The sequence below is a fragment of the Oculina patagonica genome, chromosome 7 (genome assembly GCF_052425735.1).
Source record: "Oculina patagonica isolate OP01 chromosome 7, crgOcupat, whole genome shotgun sequence".
Classification (NCBI taxonomy): Eukaryota; Metazoa; Cnidaria; class Anthozoa; order Scleractinia; family Oculinidae; genus Oculina; species Oculina patagonica.
In genome coordinates this window covers 22,990,366-23,014,188 of record NC_135764.1, presented here as the reverse complement: position 1 = coordinate 23,014,188, position 23,823 = coordinate 22,990,366, and the positions used below count along the sequence as shown (strand labels likewise).

Sequence of the window (23,823 nt, the reverse complement as noted above, 5' to 3'; positions counted from 1 at the left end):
AGGCGATATCCAGCTAATCAACAACTTCCATATCTTTGCATAGTCTCAGTGACTTAAGTAATTAAACGTAAACGTTAAAACGCAACCAGACGCATAATTCACATCTTTATTCCTTAAATGTGATGAGTAGAATCTTTTGCCAGGAACGATAAAGATCCTGGCCAGGGCTCGAACCGGGACCTCTCGATTCGGAGTCTAGCGCTCTACTTAACAATGCACCGTGTCTTTTATCGGATTCCAAAATATTCGTCCCATTTCCAAAATGGCGGAAATTCCTTCAGACTGATCTGTTCAATATTTGTTTCTCTTCACAGTTGTCCCCAGGACTCCACGGTTCAGTATCACCATAATGGCGGAGTACAAGGCCTTCATCGTTTCAGTCTTCAAACATTCCAGTTTGTAAACGTGCCGGACCCGTTTGTTTACATTCACTGCAAGGTAACAGATGCATAGTTGCTTATTCATCCTGACGCCTTCAAAAATTCAACGAAAATGTATATTTGTATAGCTTGAGTTTCAAAACGAGAATCATGCCAAAACTCACCACTTTTACTGCAGCTTATTTACAACGCTTCTCTTCTTGTCCAAGAACTATCTCCAAAGTTGACATAGTACAATATAAAAATTAAAAGGAATGTCAGTCTCTTTTCCTTCTTCGGCCTCTTATATTCCTACTTTCCCTCTTCGGTGGGTGGTGAGTTCCTTATGGAACTCATGTTATCTGAGAGCAGCATAGAGGCCTCGTGGTAGATTGTTCTGTCTAACTTGGGCAGTGAGTTCCTTATGGAACTCATGTTATCTGAGAGCAGCATATTGACCTCGTGGTTAATTATGTCTTACTTGGGCGGTGAGTTCCTTATGGAACTCATGTTATCTGAGGGCAGCATGTTGACCTAGTGGTGAATTATTGCCTTACTTGGGCGGTGTGTTCCTTATGGACTTCATGTTATCTGAGGGCAGCGTATTGACCTCGTGGTGAACTATTGTCTTACTTGGGCGGTGAGTTCCTTATGGAACTCATTGACCTCGTGGTAAGTTATTATGTCTTACTTGGGTAGTGAGTTCCCTATGGAACTCAGTTATCAGAGTGCGGCATATTGACCTCGTGGTAGATTATTATGTCTTACTTGGGCGGTGAGTTCCTTATGGAACTCATTGACCTCGTGGTGAGTTATTATGTCTTACTTGGGTAGTGAGTTCCCTATGGAACTCAGTTATCAGAGTGCGGCATTCCTCGTGGTGATATTTCTTACTTGGGCGGTGAGTTCCTTATGGAACTCATTGACCTCGTGGTGAGTTATTATGTCTTACTTGGGTGGTGAGTTCCCTTGGAACTCAGTTATCAGAGTGCGGCATATTGACCTCGTGGTAGATTATTATGTCTTACTTGGGTGGCGAGTTCCTTACGGACTCTGTATCTGGATCAGCATGTGACCTCGTGATAGATTACTATTTCTCACTTGGGAAGTGCGTTATCTATCTAACTCATGTGCATATTGACCTCGTTATAGCTTATTATGTCATACGTGGGAGGTGAATTCCTTATGGAACTCCTGTCATCTGAGGGCAGCATATTAATCTTGTTGTAGATTATTATGTCTTACTTGGGTGGTGAGTTCCTTATGGAACTCATGTTATCTGAGGGCAGCATATTGACCTCGTTCTAGCTTATTATGTCATTCATGGGTTGTGAGTTCCTTATAGAACTCATGTTATCTGAGGGCAGCATATTGACCTTGTTGTAGCTTATTATGTCATTCGTGGGTGGTGAATTCGTCATGGAACTCATGTTATCCGAGGGCAGCATATTGACCTCGTTGTAGCTTATTATGTCATTCGTGGGTGGTGAATTCCTCATGGAACTCATGTTATCTGAGTGCAGCATATTGACCTCGTTGTAGCTTATTGTGTCATTCGTGGGTGGTGAGTTCCTTATGGAACTCATGTTATCTGAGGGCAGCATATTGACCTCGTTGTAGCTTATTATGTCGTAGGTGGGTGGTAAGTTCCTTATGGAACTCATGTCATCTGAGGGCAGCATATTGACCTTGTTGTAGATTATTATGCCTTACTTGGGCGGTGAGTTCCCTATGGAACTCATGTTATCTAAGGGCAGCATATTGACCTCGTTGTAGCTTATTACATATATCGTACGTGGGTGGTGAATTCCTCATGGAACTCACGTTATCTGAGGGCAGCATATTGACCTCGTTGTAGCTTATTATGTCGTACGTAGGTAGTGAGTTCCTTATGGAACTCATGTTATCTGGGGGCAGCATATTGACCTCGTTGTATCACCAGCAAGGGTTTTCATGGCAGAAGACGATAAAAAATGACCTTTTTTCAGCTGTAATTGTAAAGTCATGCTTTGGTTGTCGAGATCTAAGACTTAATTAATTGATTAATTAATGAACTTATTTACTCATCGATTAGTGGTGCAGCCATAGCGACAACGGTGTGTATTAGAAGCTTAATATCTTACTGATATCAACTCATTTATTTGTTGTTTTCCATTTCTAGGCCGTCGTTTGCAATTCTTCGGATCCAAACTCGGAGTGTTTCAAGAACTGTGACCTGCTCCCGAGGAACCGTCACCGTAGAGCCCTCCCATATAGCGCGCCCATACATACGACATTACTAAGCCATGGTCCGATTTGGTTAACTGACTTTGAGAACATTGAAGGTATAATCTAGACGCGTTTTTGTAATGCATGTGAATAATACTACATACCCAAGCTTGAATGGCAACAATTAACTTAATGAATTCCTCCAAATATTGAGTAGCCCGCTTTTAAAGGAACTGTGTCACGGATTTAAGTCAAATTTAAACATAAGAGAATAGCCACCAAATTAATTGGAATAAAAAAAAATAACTACTTGAAACAGTGAAGGAACATCTGATTAACACAGCAAATACAGAGGAAGGTACAGATGGACCAAAATGGAGGAAGATTAAAACGGATTGCGATATGGGTTTTTTAAAAAATCCTTAGGCTGAACAGTTTTCAAAGTTAATCTCGTTTGTTTCTGCCCACCCAAAAATCCACTATTAATCTCTTGTAACTTTTAATTACAACTCCTGGGAGACATATTTGTTTGTAATGAAGCTATGGTTTTCTAATACAGATCCATAGAAGTAGTTTCTTTGCTAACAGTAACTGAGATTTATAGTGAGTATTTGGCAAAGCTAATACTAAAATAGACTAATCTCAGCCGTGACACAGTCTCCCTTTAGAAACAATTTCCTTTCCTTTCATCCTTTAGATTCACCAGGCCAAAATCCCTTGCTTGGAGTGTCTGCAGTTCTGGGACTATTCGCTCTGTTGTGCATTGTGGTATTTGCAGTCGTCCGTCGTAGAATGACCACAAACAAGAGACAAGGAACACCAGCGAATGTTTGACGAAGAAAATGAACAAAGAATAATTTTATTATTTTTATAAATTATCATGCTTAAAAGTGGCAAGAATGACCAATGGACGCGCTACGATAAGAGATTTGTATTTTAGTGTTTAAGCCCTTTACCCCTAAATGTGGACAAGTTCATGGAAAATTGAACAAAAAATCTGAAAGTTCGTTTTGCAACATAATGAAAACAAGCAACATCACATGAAAGTTCTGCGCAACAGTTTTTTATTTGAATGGTCGCACACTAGGGTTTACTCTACAAAATATGAAATTTCTTATCATTTAAATACTCGTCTGTAAAAGGAAAAGCTAAGATAGAAAGGTTTAAGGAGATTTAGATGACTTCAAGTGGCCCACGAACGCTGTGTCGCGTCCTTGACTGAGATGTTTCTCATCGCCGAAAGTACTTGTAACTGTGTAGGGAACAAGAACCTTTTTCATACAAAAACCTGCCTCCCGAAAGATTGATGAGCCCGAGATTTTTTAGAGCCGTTGCTAAGCAATTTTTTTAGAACCCGCTGACATGCTGTGACAACTTCCCCCGTGTGACCGTGAGTCCTCGTGGTGTCTTGTGATTTGTTAAGATGAGTTGAAAAATCGTCAGGTGCCTTTATGAAGAACGTTCTTGTTCCCCAGACAGGGTAACCATTTTGTAGTAACAGTACATTGTAATAATTCTAAGCAAAGTCCGTAGGTAGATTTAGAAAAATTTTAACATAGTTATCTTTACAATTAGACGCGATCCAGGCTACTGTTTCAATTACCAGTGTTTCGCAGTACAGAAACTAAGCAGTGCGAAATTTCAAAGGGTGGGGAGGGGGGAGTTCTAGGTGGTAAGGCCTACAAAATAGTGCCTTTTTTTAACTGATCCCGAAAACATAATTTTATTCCAAAGCAGACTAAGTGCCTATCATTTATTCAGTAGCTAACAAAGGAAGCTGCGAAGGAGTAATTTACGTTCCCATGGAACGAAAACGAAGAACGAAAATGTAGTTTCGAAATTGCTAGTCATAACTAAACTAAATCTTATAACGCATAACCAAAGCCATAGTTTTGCATTCATTCCTTTTCTCTGAATGACAGATTGCAGTTTTTGTGCACAAGCTTATGCCTCCACCATTTTAAAGCTATAGTACGTCTTCTCTTTACGGAATACTTCGGGCTTTTTTTGTCGAAGTAATTTGACGAAACGGCGATATAAGCGAAAAGTAAAATTGGAACTATGCGAGCTTTTAAACTGGGTTTTAAACAAATGTGAAGGATTTCTACTGCTGTTATGTTTTATATATTTAAGGATAAATGGAGTTAAACAGTCAGACAAGATTCAGAAATTTTTCAACTGTGATTTCTCGTTCTCCCACTGAGACGTGAATGTAAAAATAAAGGGTAGTGCTGAAGTCAATGTCTGCGTGTGTCGTCTTGACATTGTTGCTTTGGGATCGTAGCGTCTCTAATAAAAATATATAAACAAGACAATGGAGCTATTTGATTGATACTTCCTTCAAGCGCTAAGAGCGGTTTCCACTCGAGTGGTTAAAACAACTCGCACCACCTCAACCAATCAGAAGTAAATCCAGATCGTTCTGGCTAGATGTACTTTTGCTTCGAGCTTTGATTGGTTCACTGGATTGTCTGTGCCTTTTGTGATTGACCATAGTGTTCTCTTTGATTTTCGTTTTACGACACTCAATTGAAAACTGCTGTAGCAAAAACCTGTAACTTACCTTGGATGCAGGGTTTTCAGTTGTCACAGACAATTCACGTGAAGTGAAATCTGCAGTGCATGTTTTCCCTTCCGTGAATGATACCTTCCGTCAGTAAAGAGTTGATCAACCATCGAATATCGGTCGGGTGGGGTGGCGTTTTTTTTTTAGGATTTTTGGCTGCATCAACGTTACTAGTTCCGGTACAGGTTTCAAAAACATTACTTCCGGTTCAAGCAACACTTGTATAGTGAAGCCTTTCCAGGAGGCTGTTTTAAAGTTGGCTTACTACAGCTTCGAAGGGGTAAAAGCGCCCATCTGTTATACTTTACAAGAGGATGGGCACTTGAAGAGAATGCTTAGAAGGTCGTTTATTGAAAAACCCTAATTTACAGCGCAGTAATATGACTAAATTTATACACCACTTTCATAATGCGGCCAATTTATTTATTCTTTTATATGTATGTTAATTAGCCCTACTGGCCTCGTTTTAGAGTAAAAATTCTTTTGAATTTTTCACATGCTGACCAGGCCAGTAGGGCTATAACATACATATAAAAGAATAAAAAATGCAATGAAAGTGGTGTATTGTATGACATTTAATCAATTTATAATACAAAACCTGTACAATAAAATAGATTGTAAAATTCATTAACTATTCATGAGGGTGCAAACCATCCCAGCACAGTATTCAAATCACATGTACAAAACTGTAAACCCCAATACAAATAAACTGTAGAATTAACTTTTGATACATACTCCTGCTCGCTAATTAGTATTCATAACTTGTGATACAGATCTCTACTGATTCGCATAACAAAACTTAGCATTCATTTATTGTTTTCATTTCACAAGTAGAATAAAAAGTCCTCTTTGGCCGTTTACAATGGCTCGCCTATCGGCTCGCCATTGTAAACGCCTATACAGATCTCCTCTCATATTTTATCTACTACTTACAAACTGATGCAGTAAAAAAATATTTCTCCATTAACAGAAAAACGAATTGATGTCTTATGCATTGGCATGAATAGTAACAGTAATGTTGGGTACAAATTAATGATGTTGTTGTTGTCGTCAATATAATAGGGCCAACCGGTTAAAATCTTTATGTTGGACGCTTACCATTTATCAGGTCAAACTGGTCTAACCGGTCTTAAAGAACTGTTTTTATTAACAACTCCATCATTTGAAGAGGCGCGGGCTGTCAACCTCGCCGCGAAAAGTTCCCGCGCTTTCTGCGGTCCGCGCTGAAACGAGAAGAACTGACTATTTCCAGTCTTACTCTACGAGCAGGAGGCGGCAAATGGTAAGCACCCTATTAAAGAGACAACTTTTTTATCGCCTAAGTTTTGAATATCACTTGTTATCAGTACAAAAGTGGCTTTATATATCTTCAAAATTACAAAATACCATACAAAAGAGTTAAGACACGACCAACTTGTAAAAGGGCTGGCATGATTGAAATAATGTTTAAAAAGTTGAATGTACAGGCCACAAAAATGTAGCGAGATTTATGACCGGACGGTTTAAAACTTTAAATCTCCTTTGCAACCGCTATTTGGTCTTTCATACAATGCTTCCTTCCATTAATGGCACCTCTTCCTCTGAATGTCACTTTTAGTTTTGCCAAAAGGTGACGGAGGTATAGCTGTCCAAACAAAAGGAAATGAATAATAATTCGGAAATAGGCAGCCGTTAGTGGAAGGCAAAGCTGCATGACATCACGAATAACAGCTGAAAAAGACACTAAAAGACCAAAAACTCTGTTATAGAGCGGTATCACTCACGTGACCAGCGGCCATATTGGTTTACTAAAACAAAAGACGATTTCTACAGAAAAACAGAGTTAAATTCCCAAAGAAATGGCTTGGTACACCGATATGACCGCCGTTTCTCTGTTTTGGAACACCAATATGGCTGCCGTGACGACATATAAAAACGCTTTATAGTCCAAGATACTTGAGAATCTATCTGCATACGATATAAACTGTAAGGCAATCAAAATTTCCTTGCCAATTTCTCTGTCATATTATAACTATTTCCAGTACCTTAATTTTGCGTTTGCAATGTTGGATAAGGCGTAAATGGACTGGGTTCTTTCTTTCTTATACAAATGCATTCATTACAATCAGCTCCAAAGTGAAGGATTACTGTATCAAAACAACACAAGGTACCCAGGTAATTTCACCATTGAATATTTTTTTCTTTGTTATGTCTTCACGTTCTGACGCATCTTAAAAGTAAGTTATCAAATTAAGTACAAATCCCAAGCAACAAATGAAGGTCTTGGCATGTACTCCTTGAAATATCACAGAAAAAGCAAATTCTCAGTTTAAAATATCTCAACCTAGGGTCATCCATGTAAATCTCCCACGATATCCCTGTGGTTTCCAGGGGATAAATACAGAGGTGGTATCCCTGTGATCAAAGGCTTGTCTCCATTCTCTAAGCAACGGTCACAAACAGTCTAGATTTTTTTATCTCTCCATTAATCACTCTTTCAACATCTTTCATTAAATCCACTCGCCATTATCAAGAGATTTATCTGCAGTGGACTCGCCAGAAACTTCCTGTGGTTCACTTTGGCTACCATTGTTGTTATCTACATGTTCCTCTGAAACATTTTATTTTTTTTTTCAATGGAAAATATCTGTTTATCTTCTGTTTCTGAGGGTAATACCAGTGTATCTTCTGTTTCTGAGGGTGATACCTGTTTATCTTCTGTTTCCAGAACAGAATCGTCGCTTGCTTTAGTTGATACACAGTCACTACTTGTACACTCTTGATTTTGTGTACTTTCATTACTTATGGACTTCTCAGACTCTAGCTCTTTATTCTCTTCAACAACTTCATCTCCTACGTGTGCATTATCAACAGCAGTGTCTTCTGTTGTAACGGCAGTCTTATTTTGTTCAGGAGCCTCTGCGGCTTCAGAAATAGAAGACGCAATTTCTTCTGAAGCATTCACACTTTTGTCCACAATTTTTTCATCTCCTGACACATCTGAGTTGTCAGCTTTAGGTAAAGTGCTAGTTGCAGTTGTATCACCGATGGTGTTTGGCACTTCTTTGATCTGTCCAGTTTCTTTAGTTTTCACGTCCTTACTGCTACATTCACTCACTTCACTTTCTTCATGTTCACAGCCGTAAACCTCGCGCTTCAAGGAGCCACTTCGACTAAGGCTCGCACGTGAATCAGAATCAACACTATCGGTGCTCTCGGCACCTGATACACTCCTCTCCATTCCCAGCTCTGCAGCAGATGTACTTGCACCAGAAGGACCCTCTTCACCAGATGGCAAATGCATTCCCTTGCCAGGAAGAGGTGGCAAATCGGGCAGGTTTCCTGGTAAGATTCCATCCACCTCACTAAGACTGGAGTTGCAGTCTAGATCAAGATCGAGTTGACTTTGATCAAGGGAGGTCTCGTCTTCGGAATCAGCCCCTACGCCCGCCTCCCTTTCTTGCAGATTCGCTATCATGGCCAGCATTTTCTTGTCCTTTCTTTTCCGATGGATGTCGTCGCTAATGATCTCTAGTGACCTCAAACACTTGGAGTAGTTCACTTTGGCTTCGCTGAGACCCGTATGGATTGAATCCACTCTAAGTTTTAATTGCTGAAGGAAAGATGTGCAAAAGGAGTATTTTGTACAGTAGTTCCAAAAATTATCCATACCTCCCCCATAGAAGGGATTTTTCCTAAGACCCCCCACCCCTCTGAAAAGTCCAAGTAAGCTTCATACATATGTACATTTCCTTCAAAGTTTTTGGCCCCTGAGACCCACCCCCAGGAACTTCCAAACCCTTCTGTGGGAGGAGTACCGGTATGGACATTTTCTGGACCTTGGCACTAACAATCTTCAGCATCGGTGTGTGGATTACCGGTAGTCTGTAGTCCACTAAACAGTAGTGCTTATGACTTTGGAAGCAAACCTTCACTTAAATTTCAAATTTCTCTATCTCCTTAGTTGTGTGGTGTAACTGGTCGGATAATTGGGTTACACATCTGGTCGAAACAATGATCTTTTTCATTCTCGCCAACTGTGTGCTTGAGAACTTTTTAATGTGAAATCATAATTCCATCTGTCACAGCCTGAAGTAAGCCACCACCAGGCTTACACTGTTTAGCTCAGATTGCCACACAGCCAATCTGAGATATTGACAGAAGCCCAATCTGGAGTTCTCTAGCTTCAAGCCACCCTGAGTAGGCTGTCAGGCTACAGTAGATCTCAAACCATGAAAAGGGATTTGAGAAAGTGTTTGACAGGATGTACATGTACACTCTATGTAAATGCCTCCTGGTATGTGATACATCACAATTGTAAGTGTAGTTGTTATAATATAGTTGTAGCAGACTGGTTAGTCACATCAAACTGAACATACATCAGTGTACAGAACATAAAATACTGTACTTACCCAAAGATGACGATCAAATGCAACTTTTTGAACAAAATAAGGCCTGCAACACAGAAAACAGTATCTGTATAGTATTCAGTTTGCATAATACAGACTGTCATTTTCTTCTATGTACTAAGTAAACTAAATATGACTCCATTCATATGACACCCAAAATTGTATGATTTGGCCTGGAGAAAAGATACAGTCATGTATGCATAGTGTCTCTAATTGTTTTTTCCTGCGAGTGGCAATTCAAAACTAAACAACAACCAATCAGACACACTATACATGTATCTCTGTATAATTAAGATAATATCATACCAGTAAATATGTACCGGTAATTTCATGGCTTTAATAATATTAGAACTTATTATATAGCCGCGAGTGTTTTACTGGAAAATAGACCACTCGTAAAATTCATACGAAACTGCATCCGGGACTGTAGTGGCGTATTTTCCATATTCTCACTAGTGAGGATATCGATGACGTCATTTCCCGCCTTTGCACGCTGCCAAACGCCAGTTGGAAATGGCGAACTATCGATTCATGAAGTTTACTGAAGTCAAAATAAAAGCTTTTACTGAGGAGCAGGAAAGTGCCAACGCGAAGAAGTAAACTTCATATGACTTGAAATTATTTAAAAGAGCTTCTTGCTTGTGGAAAGTCAGACGATGGGAGGGAAATCAAGAAATTCCAGCTGCCCAACTGCAAGACTTCGCGATGAGAAATCAGTAGAAAAGCGGCGAGTTTGAGCAGAAACAGATTTCAAAACGGCGCGTATTGTCAGTGACATTGATGAAAGCTAATAAACAGACTGTTTTTACATTTACGTTATACATCTTCTGAAAGCTTCAGTTCGCGAAATTTTGCCTTTCAGTTTCGCAATTTGCTCAATTGTTATATTTAGCCGTCGCTCGTGTTTAAGCTTTTGATTAATAAAAATGTTTTAACTTTTACTTCATGCATGATTTTTGTCTATATAATAAAAAGAAAATTACACGGTGGCTTGAAGATATGAATTTTATTTTCTCGTGGTAAAAGCAATATTTTACTCATTCGCTGCGCTCATTCGTAAAATATTGCTTTACCACTCGAAAATAAAATTCATATCTTCGCGCCGCCGTGTAATATCCTCTATTTAAACCACTCAATCTGACTCTATCCATGCAAAACCTTTCACAGTGTGTTTCTTATTTTTCTGTACCACTAATTACATTCAAAATACTTCACTACATTCTTCGGGCTCTATTATAAAATCAAATTCATAAATAACCATTGCACTTGTCATTGGCACTGAACTTGAAAATGCTGTCATGAAGACAGCAAAATGTTGTTTGCTACTTTTATCGCTAGTTTTCATTTTAAAATGTTTCACTAAAACATCTTTAATTCAATAATACAATCGTGATAATTAATTTTAATTAAAGTTTAAACACATATTAATTAACACAAACAACTCACCTCGCTTTTTCAACCGACTTTTTCAGTTTGTTTTGCATCGTCTTGGCCTTTGTCTCAACTTCCTGGTAAGACTTGTACATTTTCTGATGAGCTGACCAACTTTCCTTCTTCTGATTTTCAGCTTCATTAACCTGCATGTGACAAAACAGAGCACAGGGCATTCTCAATACCTTAACTGACTGTGTGGCTTGATTTTAATCTTGTCACTGCTTCTATGGGAGGCATGGTGGCCTAATGGTTAGTGTGCAGGACTCTGGATTGAATGGTCCAAGTTCGAGCCCTGGCTGAGGTCACTGTGTTGTGTTCTTGGGCAAGACACTTTACTCTCATAGTGCCTCTCTCCTCCCAGGTGTATAAATGGGTACAGTGCACTCGATATAACAAACCTCTATGTACATAGCAAAGTCCTCGATATGATGAACAACATTCTTCATCCCAGTAACAGAAAAATGTATGAGAAAATACATGCACCTCGATATAACGAAACCTCATTATAGCGAACATATTTTGCCAGTCCCCTTGCCCTTCGTTATATCAAGATTCCACTGTGCCAAAGAATTTAATGCTCAATCATGGATTATGTTAAAAGGATAACTTTACCCATATTTTTTTTTAATAAAAGCAAGTGTATATACAAAAAATACTTGCAAAGACAGAAGTAAGCTTTAATGCAAATATAATAATTTTATTGCAATGATTTGCAGATTACTATATAACATAGAGCCACCTTAAAGCAATCAGATTGCTCGATCCAGGTTATTTGGACTGCATGCTTATTGCGGTTTTCAGTGAAATGCGGACTCTGAAATTCAATCCTCGACCAACGGTTCATGCTTTTTGCTGACGTCAATCATCTGAGCGGACCTCTCGGGAAACAGAAGATCACTTCAACCAGGTCAAAAGGTCACGTCTGTCAGTTGTGATTGGAAGATTTCGATCCATTTTAATTGTTTCTGTATGTCATGGTCGTTAGCAACCGCCATAATTATGATTGACAGCAGCAAAAAAACGCAATCGTTAATTGGATTTTGAATTTCAGAGTTCGCATATCACTGAAAACCACAATAACTGAGAAATCTAAATACCTCAATTGTTGCCTGGTTGAGCATTTCTTGTAGTGCTGTGTCAAACGCTCTCTTCTCTACACTGGAGAACACTCTCTGTTCAGCTTCGTGTACTCTCTGTCGTGCATAAACATGCCTGCTGTTTGCTTTTTCAAACTGGAGAGTTGCCTTTTGTAACTCAAAGTGAGCCTATCAACAGCAAGGTAAAATATGTGTCATTATTACAGCTCGTCATAGAAGCTGGCAGATAATTAAGTGAAACAAGTGCAACAAGAATGTAACTAATTTTATGCAATTCTGCCCAGTAAACATCACCTACATGAAATTAAGTAGTTTTGTATTGTGCTCAGAAAGTGTGATTGATCTTTGACAAAGCCCCTCAAGAACAGCAAGAAGAAGGGCCATACACTCGCAGTTAACATGATCTGAAAACCAGCATAGGGCTTAAAACGACATAGCATTTAATGATATCATTGAATCATTGAATCTACATGTACAACCCGGTATATAGAACCAACCGGTTATGAAGAAGCTCTGAATTCTCTTACCTTCCGCATCTCCCTCAGCACATCATAAAAAGGCCGAGCCTTGTCTATGCACTTTCCAAGTTTATGTGCCTGGGCATTTAAATGATAGGTAGCAGCTGCCATTGTTTGCCGGAACACTGCTCTGGCCTCCTGAGAACAAAGAATGTGAAAATCAATGTTTAAGACGGATTCCGCTGAAAGTTCGAGCAATGAGTGCGAAAATTAAGTACCAAAAATCTACGCATAGCAAGGCAACATTTTGTATAATATTTTAAAGATCTTATTGAAATTCATTTGTCTTAGTGACCCCGTAATTAAACTCTAAAGCATTCTCGAGAAAATTAGAGTCAAACCTCGCAAAAATGGCGTGAAACGCCCATTTTTACTAAAATATAGACAATTTCAAATCCACTTTTCTCTCGCGGGGTCAGCTTGAGTGCCAAATTTTTGGCCGGTTTTTGTTAGCTGTACTAAAACTATTGCCATGCTAAGAGGCATTTTTGGTAACTTTATTTTTGCCTGTATTGCTCGAATGTTGGGTGGAAACCATCTTAACATAAAATGAAGATCCTAACTTACAGCAGCATTTTGTGTGCAACTTTTTACAAAAAGTACTCAAGCTGGGAACAAGGATTTTCTATCAATAAAAACCAGGAGGCATGAAGAACCACCAGTGCCAGCAAAATGTCAAAGTCTTTGCATGCTCAAAAAAATTTTCCTCCACTTGATAGATGTTAAAGATTCAAGGGAAAAATTCCATATCCTTGGCAAATTAAAAAAAAAAAACTAAAAAAACTAATCAAAGATGCAGGGTGGATCTCAGCATGGATTTTTGGGGTCAGTACATATTGATCTGACCAGTTTTATAGGGATTAACATATCCTAACCTGAAAAATGTGGCCGCTTGGCTTGTTAGTTGGTAAATTATACAATTGTGCATGTCCACAATTGAGCAATGGCCTTCTATTGGCTTATTCGGGTCCCAAAGGGGTTTAGGGCTCCGGCTCAAAAAAGACGGGTTCAGGGTCTCTGGTTTTTGGGTCCCATACTCTGCAGCATAGAGCTCCAAGCAGGAAAACAATCGAGCTCCAGGCTCCTCAGCAAAAATCTTAGATCTCCTCTCCCCCTCTGGTTTGGAACTTGGGTAAATAATTCAATCACTACAAAACTGATTTAGGGCCTGTTTACATGGAGGTGGGGGACCCCAGGTAGGTGAGGTAACCCGCCTAGGTGGGGTAATCCGCCTGTCCATATAAACTCTCATTTTTTCTCGATCGCGTTTACATGATAGGTGGGGTAACCCACCTACCCGGGTTGCCCGGTCTGCTGTGCCGGGTAACCCGCCTACCTGGGGTCGCTTTTTGCCGTGTAAACGTTTCAAGGTGGGGTAACCCGGCTACCCGGGGTCGACTCATGGTTAATCTGAAAGTGCGGCAAATGCAAACTACGCAAGATATGGTTGTCTTCGGCTTCAGTGACAGCTACAAACCCGGCGAACTTTTCCTATAGCTTCATCTGCCCGATGTCAAACAACAGTGCGAAAGATGCTTGAAGAATTTAAAATATAAGTAATGATCCGTGTAAGAACGATAGTGTTCTGCGGCAACGCAGCAGGAGCACGTCCGGTCTATAAATTATTAAAATACGGCTACGTGATTGGCTGAAACACGAAAAATAGTGTTAAATAGGCCAAAAATAATGATAAAGTGTACTTTTATGATCCAAATATGGAATATACTTATTGTTCTTTCTGTCACGAAATTTTCGTCACGATCCTATGTGGGGAACCATGGTAACGGCAGAAGAGCATGTGCTGGATCTGTAGCCGCCATCTTGGATTTGATTAGTTTGCGTCCATTTCTTCGCCGCAGTTTGGCATATTCGTTCAAATTTCCTTGACTTTTCGTAGTCCGTGAGCAGTTCTGGTGGAGGATGTCTTTTGCATCAGTGTACTGACATATTTTTCATTCTCATCATGGTTTTGGCGATCCCGAAGTCGTCATTCATGCTGCGAAAGCATGCGATTGCAAATTCAATGTTTTATATGTTCAATCAAGGGCAATGTAATGGACACACGATGATCGGAAGTGAAACCTTTATGTACCGCATGCACACATTTTTGGATTTAGAGGTTCCAGTTGTTTCTACATCTATCGAACAACTGCACAGGTCAGTAACTTTTGTTTTTATTTTGCGGGATCATCACAGTATAAACCAAATCGGGCTAAAGCCACAGCGTGATATGAGATTTCTAATGCACAGAAAATTGTTACTCGTCTGAATAATCTTAGTCTTGCTTCAAAATAAAACTTGAAAAAAAGATATTTGTTGTGTATCTTCTGTGTTTATTGAGCGGGAATGGCCGATGCGTTGTGTATAGTTACGCTTGGAATTGCGGACGCGAAGGGTCAGCTATGCGGTCTCGTGTTGATTTTTTTTCGGAACTTTTCACATAACCATTCTTGTTATTTTAAGCTTAACGTTTTAGCATCGGGAAGAATGTTCGAAGATTAAGATTAAAACCATTTAAAAAGCTTGTAAAGTAACTGCTAGATAATGGACTACATTTACAAACTACGTAGTCAAAATTTCACAGTGTTTGTCGGCGTGGTTCTGTGTCAAACCAGATCCAAAATAGATGCCGCGAAATTGAGCAAAACAATGAAGTGTGAGTAAATAATTGACGTAACTGTCAAAATTACGACGAAAGCAAGGCAAAATATCGCTTTCGGTCGCATCATCCTCAAAAACCCATGGTTCCCCACATACAATTTTTCTTAAACTTTGCGACCATAAAGATCTTTGTTTAAATAAACTATTCAGCGAATTTGAACGCCTTTATTGAATTCTACGCTTTTATAATTTTCATGAAACCATTTGAATTTCGCGCTTATATCCTTTTATCCAATGAGAAAGCTCATTCAAGGCTTATTAACACGTTTTCTCACGGCTGGAAATAACGGCTACCGCTGCCGGAATCCTGCTGATTTCACTATAGTTTTTACGCGGACCATTACATAAAAGCGAAAGTGAAGCATCAAGCGTAAGCCCGATCGAGTCTCATGCTTCGACTATAAACAACAATGACTTCGACAACTGCTTCGACTACTGATACTTTGCCTAATCAACTAGTAATCAGTCGAAAGCAAAAGATGAGAGAAATACAACCGGTAAATATTAAAGATTGAACAAAACGAAATGCGATATGCGACTTCAATGAAATGTATTTGTTTTTGTGAAAAGGTCACCCCGGGACCCCGGGGTGATAAGATTGCATGTACAGTGTAAACGCGAGCTAATTTTCGACCACGGCTGGGCGGGTTACCTCACCTACCCGGGGTCCCCCACCTCCATGTAAACAGGCCCTTATTTTAAGCTTATATTGTAGTCATACGTTACCGATTAACTTATTTTTATAGGCTAAATTTGAAATAAGCGAAGCTTAAAAATCTTACAATCTGAGCTAAGACTGGCTAAGATTACACTTACATTGAGTGTAAGCTGATACAGTATTACGGCTTATATTGCAGCCTTGTGTTACCGATTTAATTAATATTTTAAAGGTTGTAAAAGGACAACATGACAACTATGAAATTTGAAATAAACGAAGGTTTAAATCCTACAATCTGGACTAAGCTTACTTTCATTGTGAGTGTATTATGATTTAAGCTTAGCTAATTTAACAAAGACAAACAAAGAATTAAAGCAATCAATCGTAGCCCGCAATACTACATTGTAAATATAAGTACGACAAAATATCCAGACTTACATCAAGTTCAGCTTCTAAATGGTTAATTGAGTTGGCAGCAACATTCAATTTCTCCAGCTCATCCTGAAAGTTTCACAGAGCAACGATTTAGCAGATGTTTTTACGATCTCTGATATTTACTTTGCTGAAACTTAGCATACCTGTACACGAGGGTCTAGCTCTTCTTCTTCCTCGTCCCCGTCCGAATATTCATCTCCACTATAAGAGTTCGTGTCAGTCATATTGTAATTGAATTTCACACGGTCCAAAAAGAGGAAATTGAGTAACCAGACGTTGAAATAAAATAAAATTTCGTTCAACTCAGAGACATCACGCAATTTCGACAATCTTCGGAATGTTGTCGGATATTGTCGGTTTTACGAGAGCTGTCTCACCGCTGGCCTCAATGACTGCTTGTTCTTGCGATTGTTTTGATAAGGTAATTTTGAGGAAAAGTTGGCGAAGCTAAAATAAGATGGGAAAAGTCGGCGAATGGAAAGCATCTTATTATTGTAATGGCGGCAAAACATGGATATATGGCCAATTTATGATCTACACTCGTTGTATACGCTTTATAGAAGATAAAGGAGGAACGAGCGGCCTTGATTTTCGGATCTACTTCGAAGATTTCTTCGAGCTCAAAAAGGAGACTACGACAATATTTTTTGCGGCTATAACAATCCGTGTGAAGACTGATAAATACTGGTTTTCGTCATTTACCGATCGTGGTCATGTGTTTAATACAACTGAGCACTTCTGGAAAGAAAGACTATTTGCAAGGTACGTGGAAATATTTCAGCTAACAAAGCACAGTAAATGTGAAACAAATATCTGTGGCCGGGATGGGGGGGGGGGGGGGGGGCGGCTACACTGTACCATGCCAGAGTGAATTTCCTGTAGGGAGTGGGGCTGGGGGACTCCCAGCAGGAATTTCCTCCTGTCTTGTGGTACCACTAAACAAGTGTCCCTCTTCGTAAACTCAATTCTCTTCCAGCTCGAGTAACATCTAAGTTCCCACCCACAAGATTCCATAAATAAATGCTGTATCTAACTGGTTGTTACTGGGCTGTGAATTTCTGCACGATGAGATAAATAGCCAAATTATAAACCTACAGTGAGGCAGGGGGAGTGGGAGTTTGGAGAGACAACACAGATCTCTCTAGGGGCACATCATCAGTATGAAATTTCTTACATCTCTGGCATGGGAATGGGATGGAATGGGAGGCACGGTGGCCTAATGGTTAGCGTGCCGGACTCCAGATCGAATGGCCTGGGTTGAAGCCCTGGCCAGACTCATTGTAATGTGTTTTTGGGCAAGACACTTTACTCTCAAGGTGCCTCTCTCCACCCAGGTGTATAAATGGGTACCGACGAATTTAATGCTGGGGGGGAACCCTGGGATGGACTGACATCCCTGGAAATCATAATCACTGTAATCAACCTTTTTGGATTAGTACGGGTAATCAAATGGTGACGAGTGAAATTAGGAAATAATTTCACACACGTTTTGTCAAAATTCTAATAATTTCCCGAGCCTTTAGGCTCGATACCATTTATGTAATTGGCTTAAGTGTTGAAGTCGTTTTGACGTTTTGAAATATAAAATATCATCAAAAGTTTAATTACATGGCCAAGGCTAGCTGGCTAAGATAGATTTCGAGGGAAAATATACAAAGTTTAAGCTTTAAAACATCTTTTATCCCGGACGCCATCTTGCCGCTAAATACGTTGCCATGGCAATTTTATAATTTCACATGTGAAATTATAAATTAACGTTAAAATTTCGCACCAAAATTAAGGAGTAATTTGTCACCTATGATATTAGCACAGTTATTGAATATAATTTTTTCCCTTTTTTTGTAGTTCTGAAGACCAGGCACCACGCAATACAGAACTCCTCAACATGTTGTACGATGCTCAGAACACCCTTACCTCAACTGGTCAAACTGTACAGAGACAAGGACAGCAAATCGACTCTGCATGTGCCAACATGAACAAGATACACAATGACCTGGGTGTTGCAGAAACTTTAATTTACAATCTAGATTCATGGCTAAGCAAATGGAACATTGAAACTCCTCATGTGCATATTGATGTTCCAGACAGCAACATGGTTATAGAAAAAGCTGAGTATCCCATTGTGTATGCCAAAACGCAGAAAGAAAAGCACCTTCCTGGTACTTTAACAGTGTCAAATAAATCACTGGAATTTTTCAATGCAGAAAGGAGTCTTGATGTCTTCTTTGCTGTAAAGGAGGTAACAGAAGTCAGTGTACATACACCCTGGGAGGTGACAATATCGCAGCTGAGGATTGGCCATCCTGGGCGTTCAGTGCATCTGATAGCAGCTCGCTTGGTACACATTCTTCAAACTCTTGAGGTTTTGTTACCTGGAAAAATTAATTACGATGAGCCTCCTTCTGATGCTGGCGATCAAGATACTTATGACATGGATTCAGACCGGTTTCCTTTGGAAGGTACATGTACACTGTGTAATGTTGTTAAACTCACTCACAGATTCAAACATAACACAGTTATTGAAAAGCTTCATAGGCACAAAAATGTTTGCAAAGGGTATAGTGGGCCTAACTCTTTGCATGCATTACAGACCTATCATGCTACTCAGTAATGCATTCAGAGAGAATAGCTTCCTATCTTTTTACGCGCATTGCATGCCCATGATACTTCACAATTATGCATAGCTATGCATCCTTTTGATGCATTTGCAAGCCTATGAAGTTATATAATAGTGTCGGTCGAAATATAAAGTCTGTTTTAATAAAACCCTAGTGTGTGACCAATCAAGTAAAAGCTATTAAGCAGCATTGTCATTGTTTTTCATCTACAGTAGATGCCATACAGGGGCGTATAAACTTAGTTTGCAGTTAACACCCCAGTGCACAAGCATTCAAACAAAAGTTATTGAGCAGTTCATGTACTTTCATGTGGTACTGTTTATTATGGTGTACACAGTGGAAAGCATGGCCTGCCGTAAATGATCTAATAAACACCCGGGGGGTCTATTAAATTTTAGGGGTACTAGTGGGGGCGTTAAAGAGATATCAGGCATTTATTATAGAGAGACATTTATTTTAGTTTGACGAAACAAGAAGACGCGCCGTTTGCTAGAAAACAGAGTTTGTGAGTAGCAACCTAATCCAATCTGCACTAATGCAAAGCCTGAAGATGTCGTCCATAGTTTGATATTGATGTCTTCATCTTCATTGGGGTTGTTAGAGTAACAGGAGAAAATGTTGAGGAATGCTGAGGAATAGCCTGTGATGGATTACTTTTTAGCATCCCGTTCAGTGGGATCAAGAAGGGCTTTAGGGAGTAATTATTTATTATTATTTAACCACCAATAAAATATACTGAAGGTAATTTTTTGTGCAAAAAAAATCAGATTTTAAGGAGGCAAGCGTGGCCTTTTAAGGAGGCAAGCGTGGCCGAGTGGTTTAGGGCGCTGGTGTTGTAATCCGGAGGTCACCGGTTCAAGGCCTGCCCTTGCCACTAGCTGGATTTGTTTCTCGGTTTTCCCGAGTTCAAATCCTCGACCACGCTTTGTGTATAGCCAACTGGTCTGCCTCCTGCCAGTTGGGATTTTTAACCTTGTTATGTTCATTTATAAATTATTTGTTTCCTCTGTTTCAGTGGCATGCCTGTAAACTAGCTATCTCGTTGAGATATGAAGCTAAGTGCGTGACCACTATAAACACATATTTATTTTTTTTTATTTATTAAATGTGAGAATAACATGCAGTGAACATGTTGTCTTCACATGTGAGGTTGTTGATTTCGAAACGTTTTCTGACAAGTTTGCCCTGTTTCAATGCTGTATGAGCCAAACTTAATCGATTTAAGTCAAAACATCTTCGGATCTTCCTCGGCAATCTACGGAAATGTTCAGAAATGTTCGGAAACATTCGTAGGACCTTCCGACAACATGTTGAAAATCTTCGGAAATCTTCGAAAAATTAATAATACATGGTTGCTTGGAGATATGAAATTTATCCTCTCGTGTTCAAATCGATATCGATTTTTCATATCTCTGCGCAACCATGTATTATTATCTATATATTTCATTTAGTGATTATAATCTGATTCAATGTTACAGGTGACGAAAGTGAGGAAAGCAGCCAAGAAAAATTCCAACCTGGAAGTAGCACGAGAGAAAAACATTCCAAGGTGGTTACGGATGCTGAGGCGGCAGAAATGGGCCGTGTCTTACAGGACATGAGAGGTCTAGCGCTGGGCATCCAGGAGGAACAAGATAGACAGCTACAACAACTGGACCTGCTGTCTGACTCTGTTGATAAAGCTAATGAGAGGATCAGAACTGATGTGCGCAAGATCCACAAACTCACTTAACTTCTTAACCCTGGGAAGGGGGGGGGGGGGGTACTCCAAAAAAAAAACAAAACACCAACAAACAATCTCCGACGACTTCCTCACGATTGCCGTTCTTTTAAGGCTTAAAAAAAATCATGTTTTAACAAATTGTGACATCAACAGCACTTTAACACTCTACGAAGTTCAACTTCGATCCCTGGTTCTTTCCCCCTTTTCTCCCTTGTCGCATCCTTGTCCCCAGAGCCCCTTGCCCCCTTTAACCAGCAAAGCCTGTGCACGAGAAACAAGTGGCTCTGGGAACACATGATTTGATTGGCTAGATTTTAACAAAGGGGCTTTCAAATCTAGCCAATCAAATCAACCGTATTAAACTCGAATAACAAAGGGATTTTAAAACGGTTCATTTGATTGGCTGTTCACTTTGTTAAAATCCACCCAATCAAATCATGTGTCCCGAGAGCCACTTGTTTCTCGTGCACAGGCTTCGCCATCTAAGAGGAAGAAGCGTGGGAACGAGAATGTCCTTTTTCGCTGAACGACAACAGAACGACAAGGGAGGAAAAGAAGAGAGAGCCTGGGATCGAGGTTGTACAATGTACGAAGGTTTTTTTAATCCGACGTCATTAAAATTAAAACAAGAGGTGATAATTACGGGTTCGTGCAGAGTGTCATGTTTATTGACCGTGTGACTGAGATATCCCTAGCCTGTTCCAGGCGTTCGGTTAGTTGGGAAGCGGCGCGAGGAGCGGCGAGCGAAAAAATGGGGGAAACGAACCGAACGCCTGGAACAGGCTAAGATATCCCGTTTTGAACATTTGAACACCTGGCTGATCGTCCTCCTCAAATGTCACAAAATCCAACACTGTCATTCAATCCTTTGGCATATTATTATATACACAGAAAGCAAAGTAATTTCTTTGAAATCCTAGAGCAGTTAGAGCAGTATGTCATATTTTTAGAGCTTTTGGTGAAGTGTTTTTACATAGTGACACATGAAAATTCTGTAACAAAAGAAAAGACTTTTCCTATTATTAGTTAGTCATAAACAGCGCTGTGACTTTCAAACTTTATAATATTGTCCCAATCGACCAGTGTTTCAATGTCTAATTGTTGCATAAAAATAAAAGTATTTGCTTTCTTAGAGTACGAGCAGTCCCTATTTTTGACTCAGCGAAAAATGCTTGACTCAGCGAAAAAAAAATTTTCAAAGAGTCCGTTGAGCTTGATCATGAAGGGGAAAATAAATGAACGCGCGGGGGAAGGAGGCGGGGTGAGGCGAGAAGCGAAAAATTTTTCGCTTCAAGCTCGACGGACTATGCGAAAAAATAGGGACTGCTCGTAGTTTATTGCTTTCTTCGATTAAAGAAACAACACTTTTGCATTCACTGTTGTTCCCAGTGCCTTGGTAAAATATAAAGTGTCTCAGAACAGAATTGACGCCACTGTATTGTCAAGTAAGCAGAACAATTAAAATCAATTTCCGTGTAATGTTTGTACAACCAAATGGTAAGCATAAACGAAATGACAACACGGAAGCGATCTTTGTCATATTTTATTCTCGCGTTACGTGACAGAAAACATCGCTACTTGAACTGCTCCTGTTTAAAATTGCCAAGGAAATCACCGTGAACTTCAAGCAATTGCATCCCGCTTTTAACGGAATTTTTTTTAATATCGAGGAGGGTTTTTGAAGTCAAACCGGCCATGAGTGTTGAGGTAAAGTATAATTTTATTGTTATTTGAGAAAATATCTGTTAGTGGCGTTCAGTCTCAAGCCGATGGATAACCTACGGATTCAAAACAAAACTTTTATTCTTTGAAAGTAGAAGTAAAGCAAATGACAGCACTGTTAAAACTTTTTACCACAAATAGTAAAGGCTGCGATGGTAGTGTAATTTTAACATCATTATTTCAGAGTTTTGTGACGATGTTTTAACATTTCCTTGGAAGTAATCATTTTAGCTTTTGATGATTTGTGAACCGGAGAAATATATATGTGAATATGAATCTGATATTGCCTTTTAGATTTTACCGAGTCTATAAGTACCCGGTTAGCATCAATTTGTAAACCAAATTGCCTTTCTGCAAAAAAAAACTCGCTAAAATATATTCGTGTTAAGAAAAGATTATATATCCTCCCCATTCGATGGCGTTTAATCAATCTGGATATTTGACCTCAATCTTGAACATGTACTAGACTTGTCAACAAAAAAATTAAAAACAATGTATTGACTTAATAAAATCGTTTCGAAAATCGTTGCATTGTATTTTGTAAGCTCCATTTGACGGCTGTCAGTAATGGGAACGGCCAGCTGCACGAAAAGCCTCGTTTCCAAGAGCGGTTTTCTTATCCCCTTATTGGATAGAATGGAATCACGTGGCATTGATTTCCCGCCATTCTGTAATGAAGAGCACTACTTGCATAAAATTTCGGACGTTTAATTTTCGGAAGTTTAATCTTCGGACACTTTTTATCTCATTTCGGACAAATTTCGGACACTTTGCTGTTACATAGCTGAAGTAAATTTACGCCTACAAATCACGAATTTGGCTGAAACGACATTTGTGAAAACGATAGTTCTACTGCACCCTTAAGGTTTTTTCAGATACACCGACGTGAAAATAACTCAAATACTATCAAGCCGTTACGTATCTTAAGCAGTGTCTCAACTAAAGTTCGTTCCATAAAGGAAACTAGATAGGTCTGATTATTTACTAGCATTTTGTAAACTTTGTAAACGAAAAGACAACTAAGAATCTCTCGCCAAAGGTCCGAATGCTCATCCTTTTTTATCTTTTCTTTTAAATATTTTTAAAGTTGTGATATGCTTGGTTAGAAATGCAACTTTATGGTAATTTCGTGTTTTTTTTTTTTGCCGTTTTCGTAAGTTTAGAATAAGCAAAGGCAAGTGGTTTACGCAAATATGTGCGGACCGCTTGAAAAAATCAAGTAGCCAGCAAACTTGGGGGTTAGAAAAGGGAGGAACCTAGCTGATTCCCGAGTAGAGTGCCAGCTCACGTGTTAGATTCTGAGAAGATCTGGGATAAGTAGTAAAATCGGTCTGTTCAAATCCTCTGATCTTTAACATCAACTTTACCTCGAGATTTGATTGAGCGTTGAAGAAGTATAGATAGCGTTAATTGGTTGAAAAAAAAAACCTTCCAAC

At 39.4% G+C, this 23,823-nt stretch overlaps 3 protein-coding genes and 1 long non-coding RNA gene across 4 annotated transcripts in view; 3 read left to right on the top strand and 1 right to left on the bottom strand.

Annotated features, from left to right (window-relative positions):
* Positions 1–4,886, top strand: part of LOC144660423 (uncharacterized) — a 131,978-nt gene extending 127,092 nt beyond the window's left edge. The window contains 3 exon segments of the mRNA XM_078521038.1: positions 315–438; positions 2,521–2,683; positions 3,265–4,886. Of these exon segments, the coding sequence (XP_078377164.1) occupies positions 315–438; positions 2,521–2,683; positions 3,265–3,401 (424 nt within the window). The 3' untranslated portion in view covers positions 3,402–4,886.
* Positions 4,887–5,465: 579 nt separating this feature from the next.
* Positions 5,466–16,667, bottom strand: LOC144660469 (SH3 domain-binding protein 5-like). The gene is made up of 7 exons (XM_078521102.1): positions 16,468–16,667; positions 16,328–16,390; positions 12,580–12,708; positions 12,053–12,220; positions 10,968–11,098; positions 9,525–9,567; positions 5,466–8,725 (listed from the first exon to the last, which is right to left on the bottom strand). The coding sequence occupies exons 1-7, from the start codon at positions 16,546–16,548 to the stop codon at positions 7,712–7,714; spliced, it is 1,629 nt and encodes a 542-aa protein (XP_078377228.1). The 5' UTR covers positions 16,549–16,667; the 3' UTR covers positions 5,466–7,711.
* Positions 16,668–16,736: 69 nt separating this feature from the next.
* LOC144660491 (synaptosomal-associated protein 47-like) lies at positions 16,737–20,699 on the top strand. Its single transcript, XM_078521140.1, has 3 exons — positions 16,737–17,086; positions 18,170–18,783; positions 20,421–20,699. Exons 1-3 carry the CDS (start codon positions 16,782–16,784, stop codon positions 20,672–20,674), a joined length of 1,173 nt encoding a protein of 390 aa, XP_078377266.1. The 5' UTR covers positions 16,737–16,781; the 3' UTR covers positions 20,675–20,699.
* A 755-nt stretch (positions 20,700–21,454) lies between these two features.
* On the top strand, positions 21,455–22,037 carry LOC144659855 (uncharacterized). The gene is made up of 2 exons (XR_013571975.1): positions 21,455–21,782; positions 21,999–22,037. It is a non-coding gene; the product is annotated as an uncharacterized LOC144659855 (long non-coding RNA).
* The last annotated feature ends 1,786 nt before the right edge of the window (positions 22,038–23,823 follow it).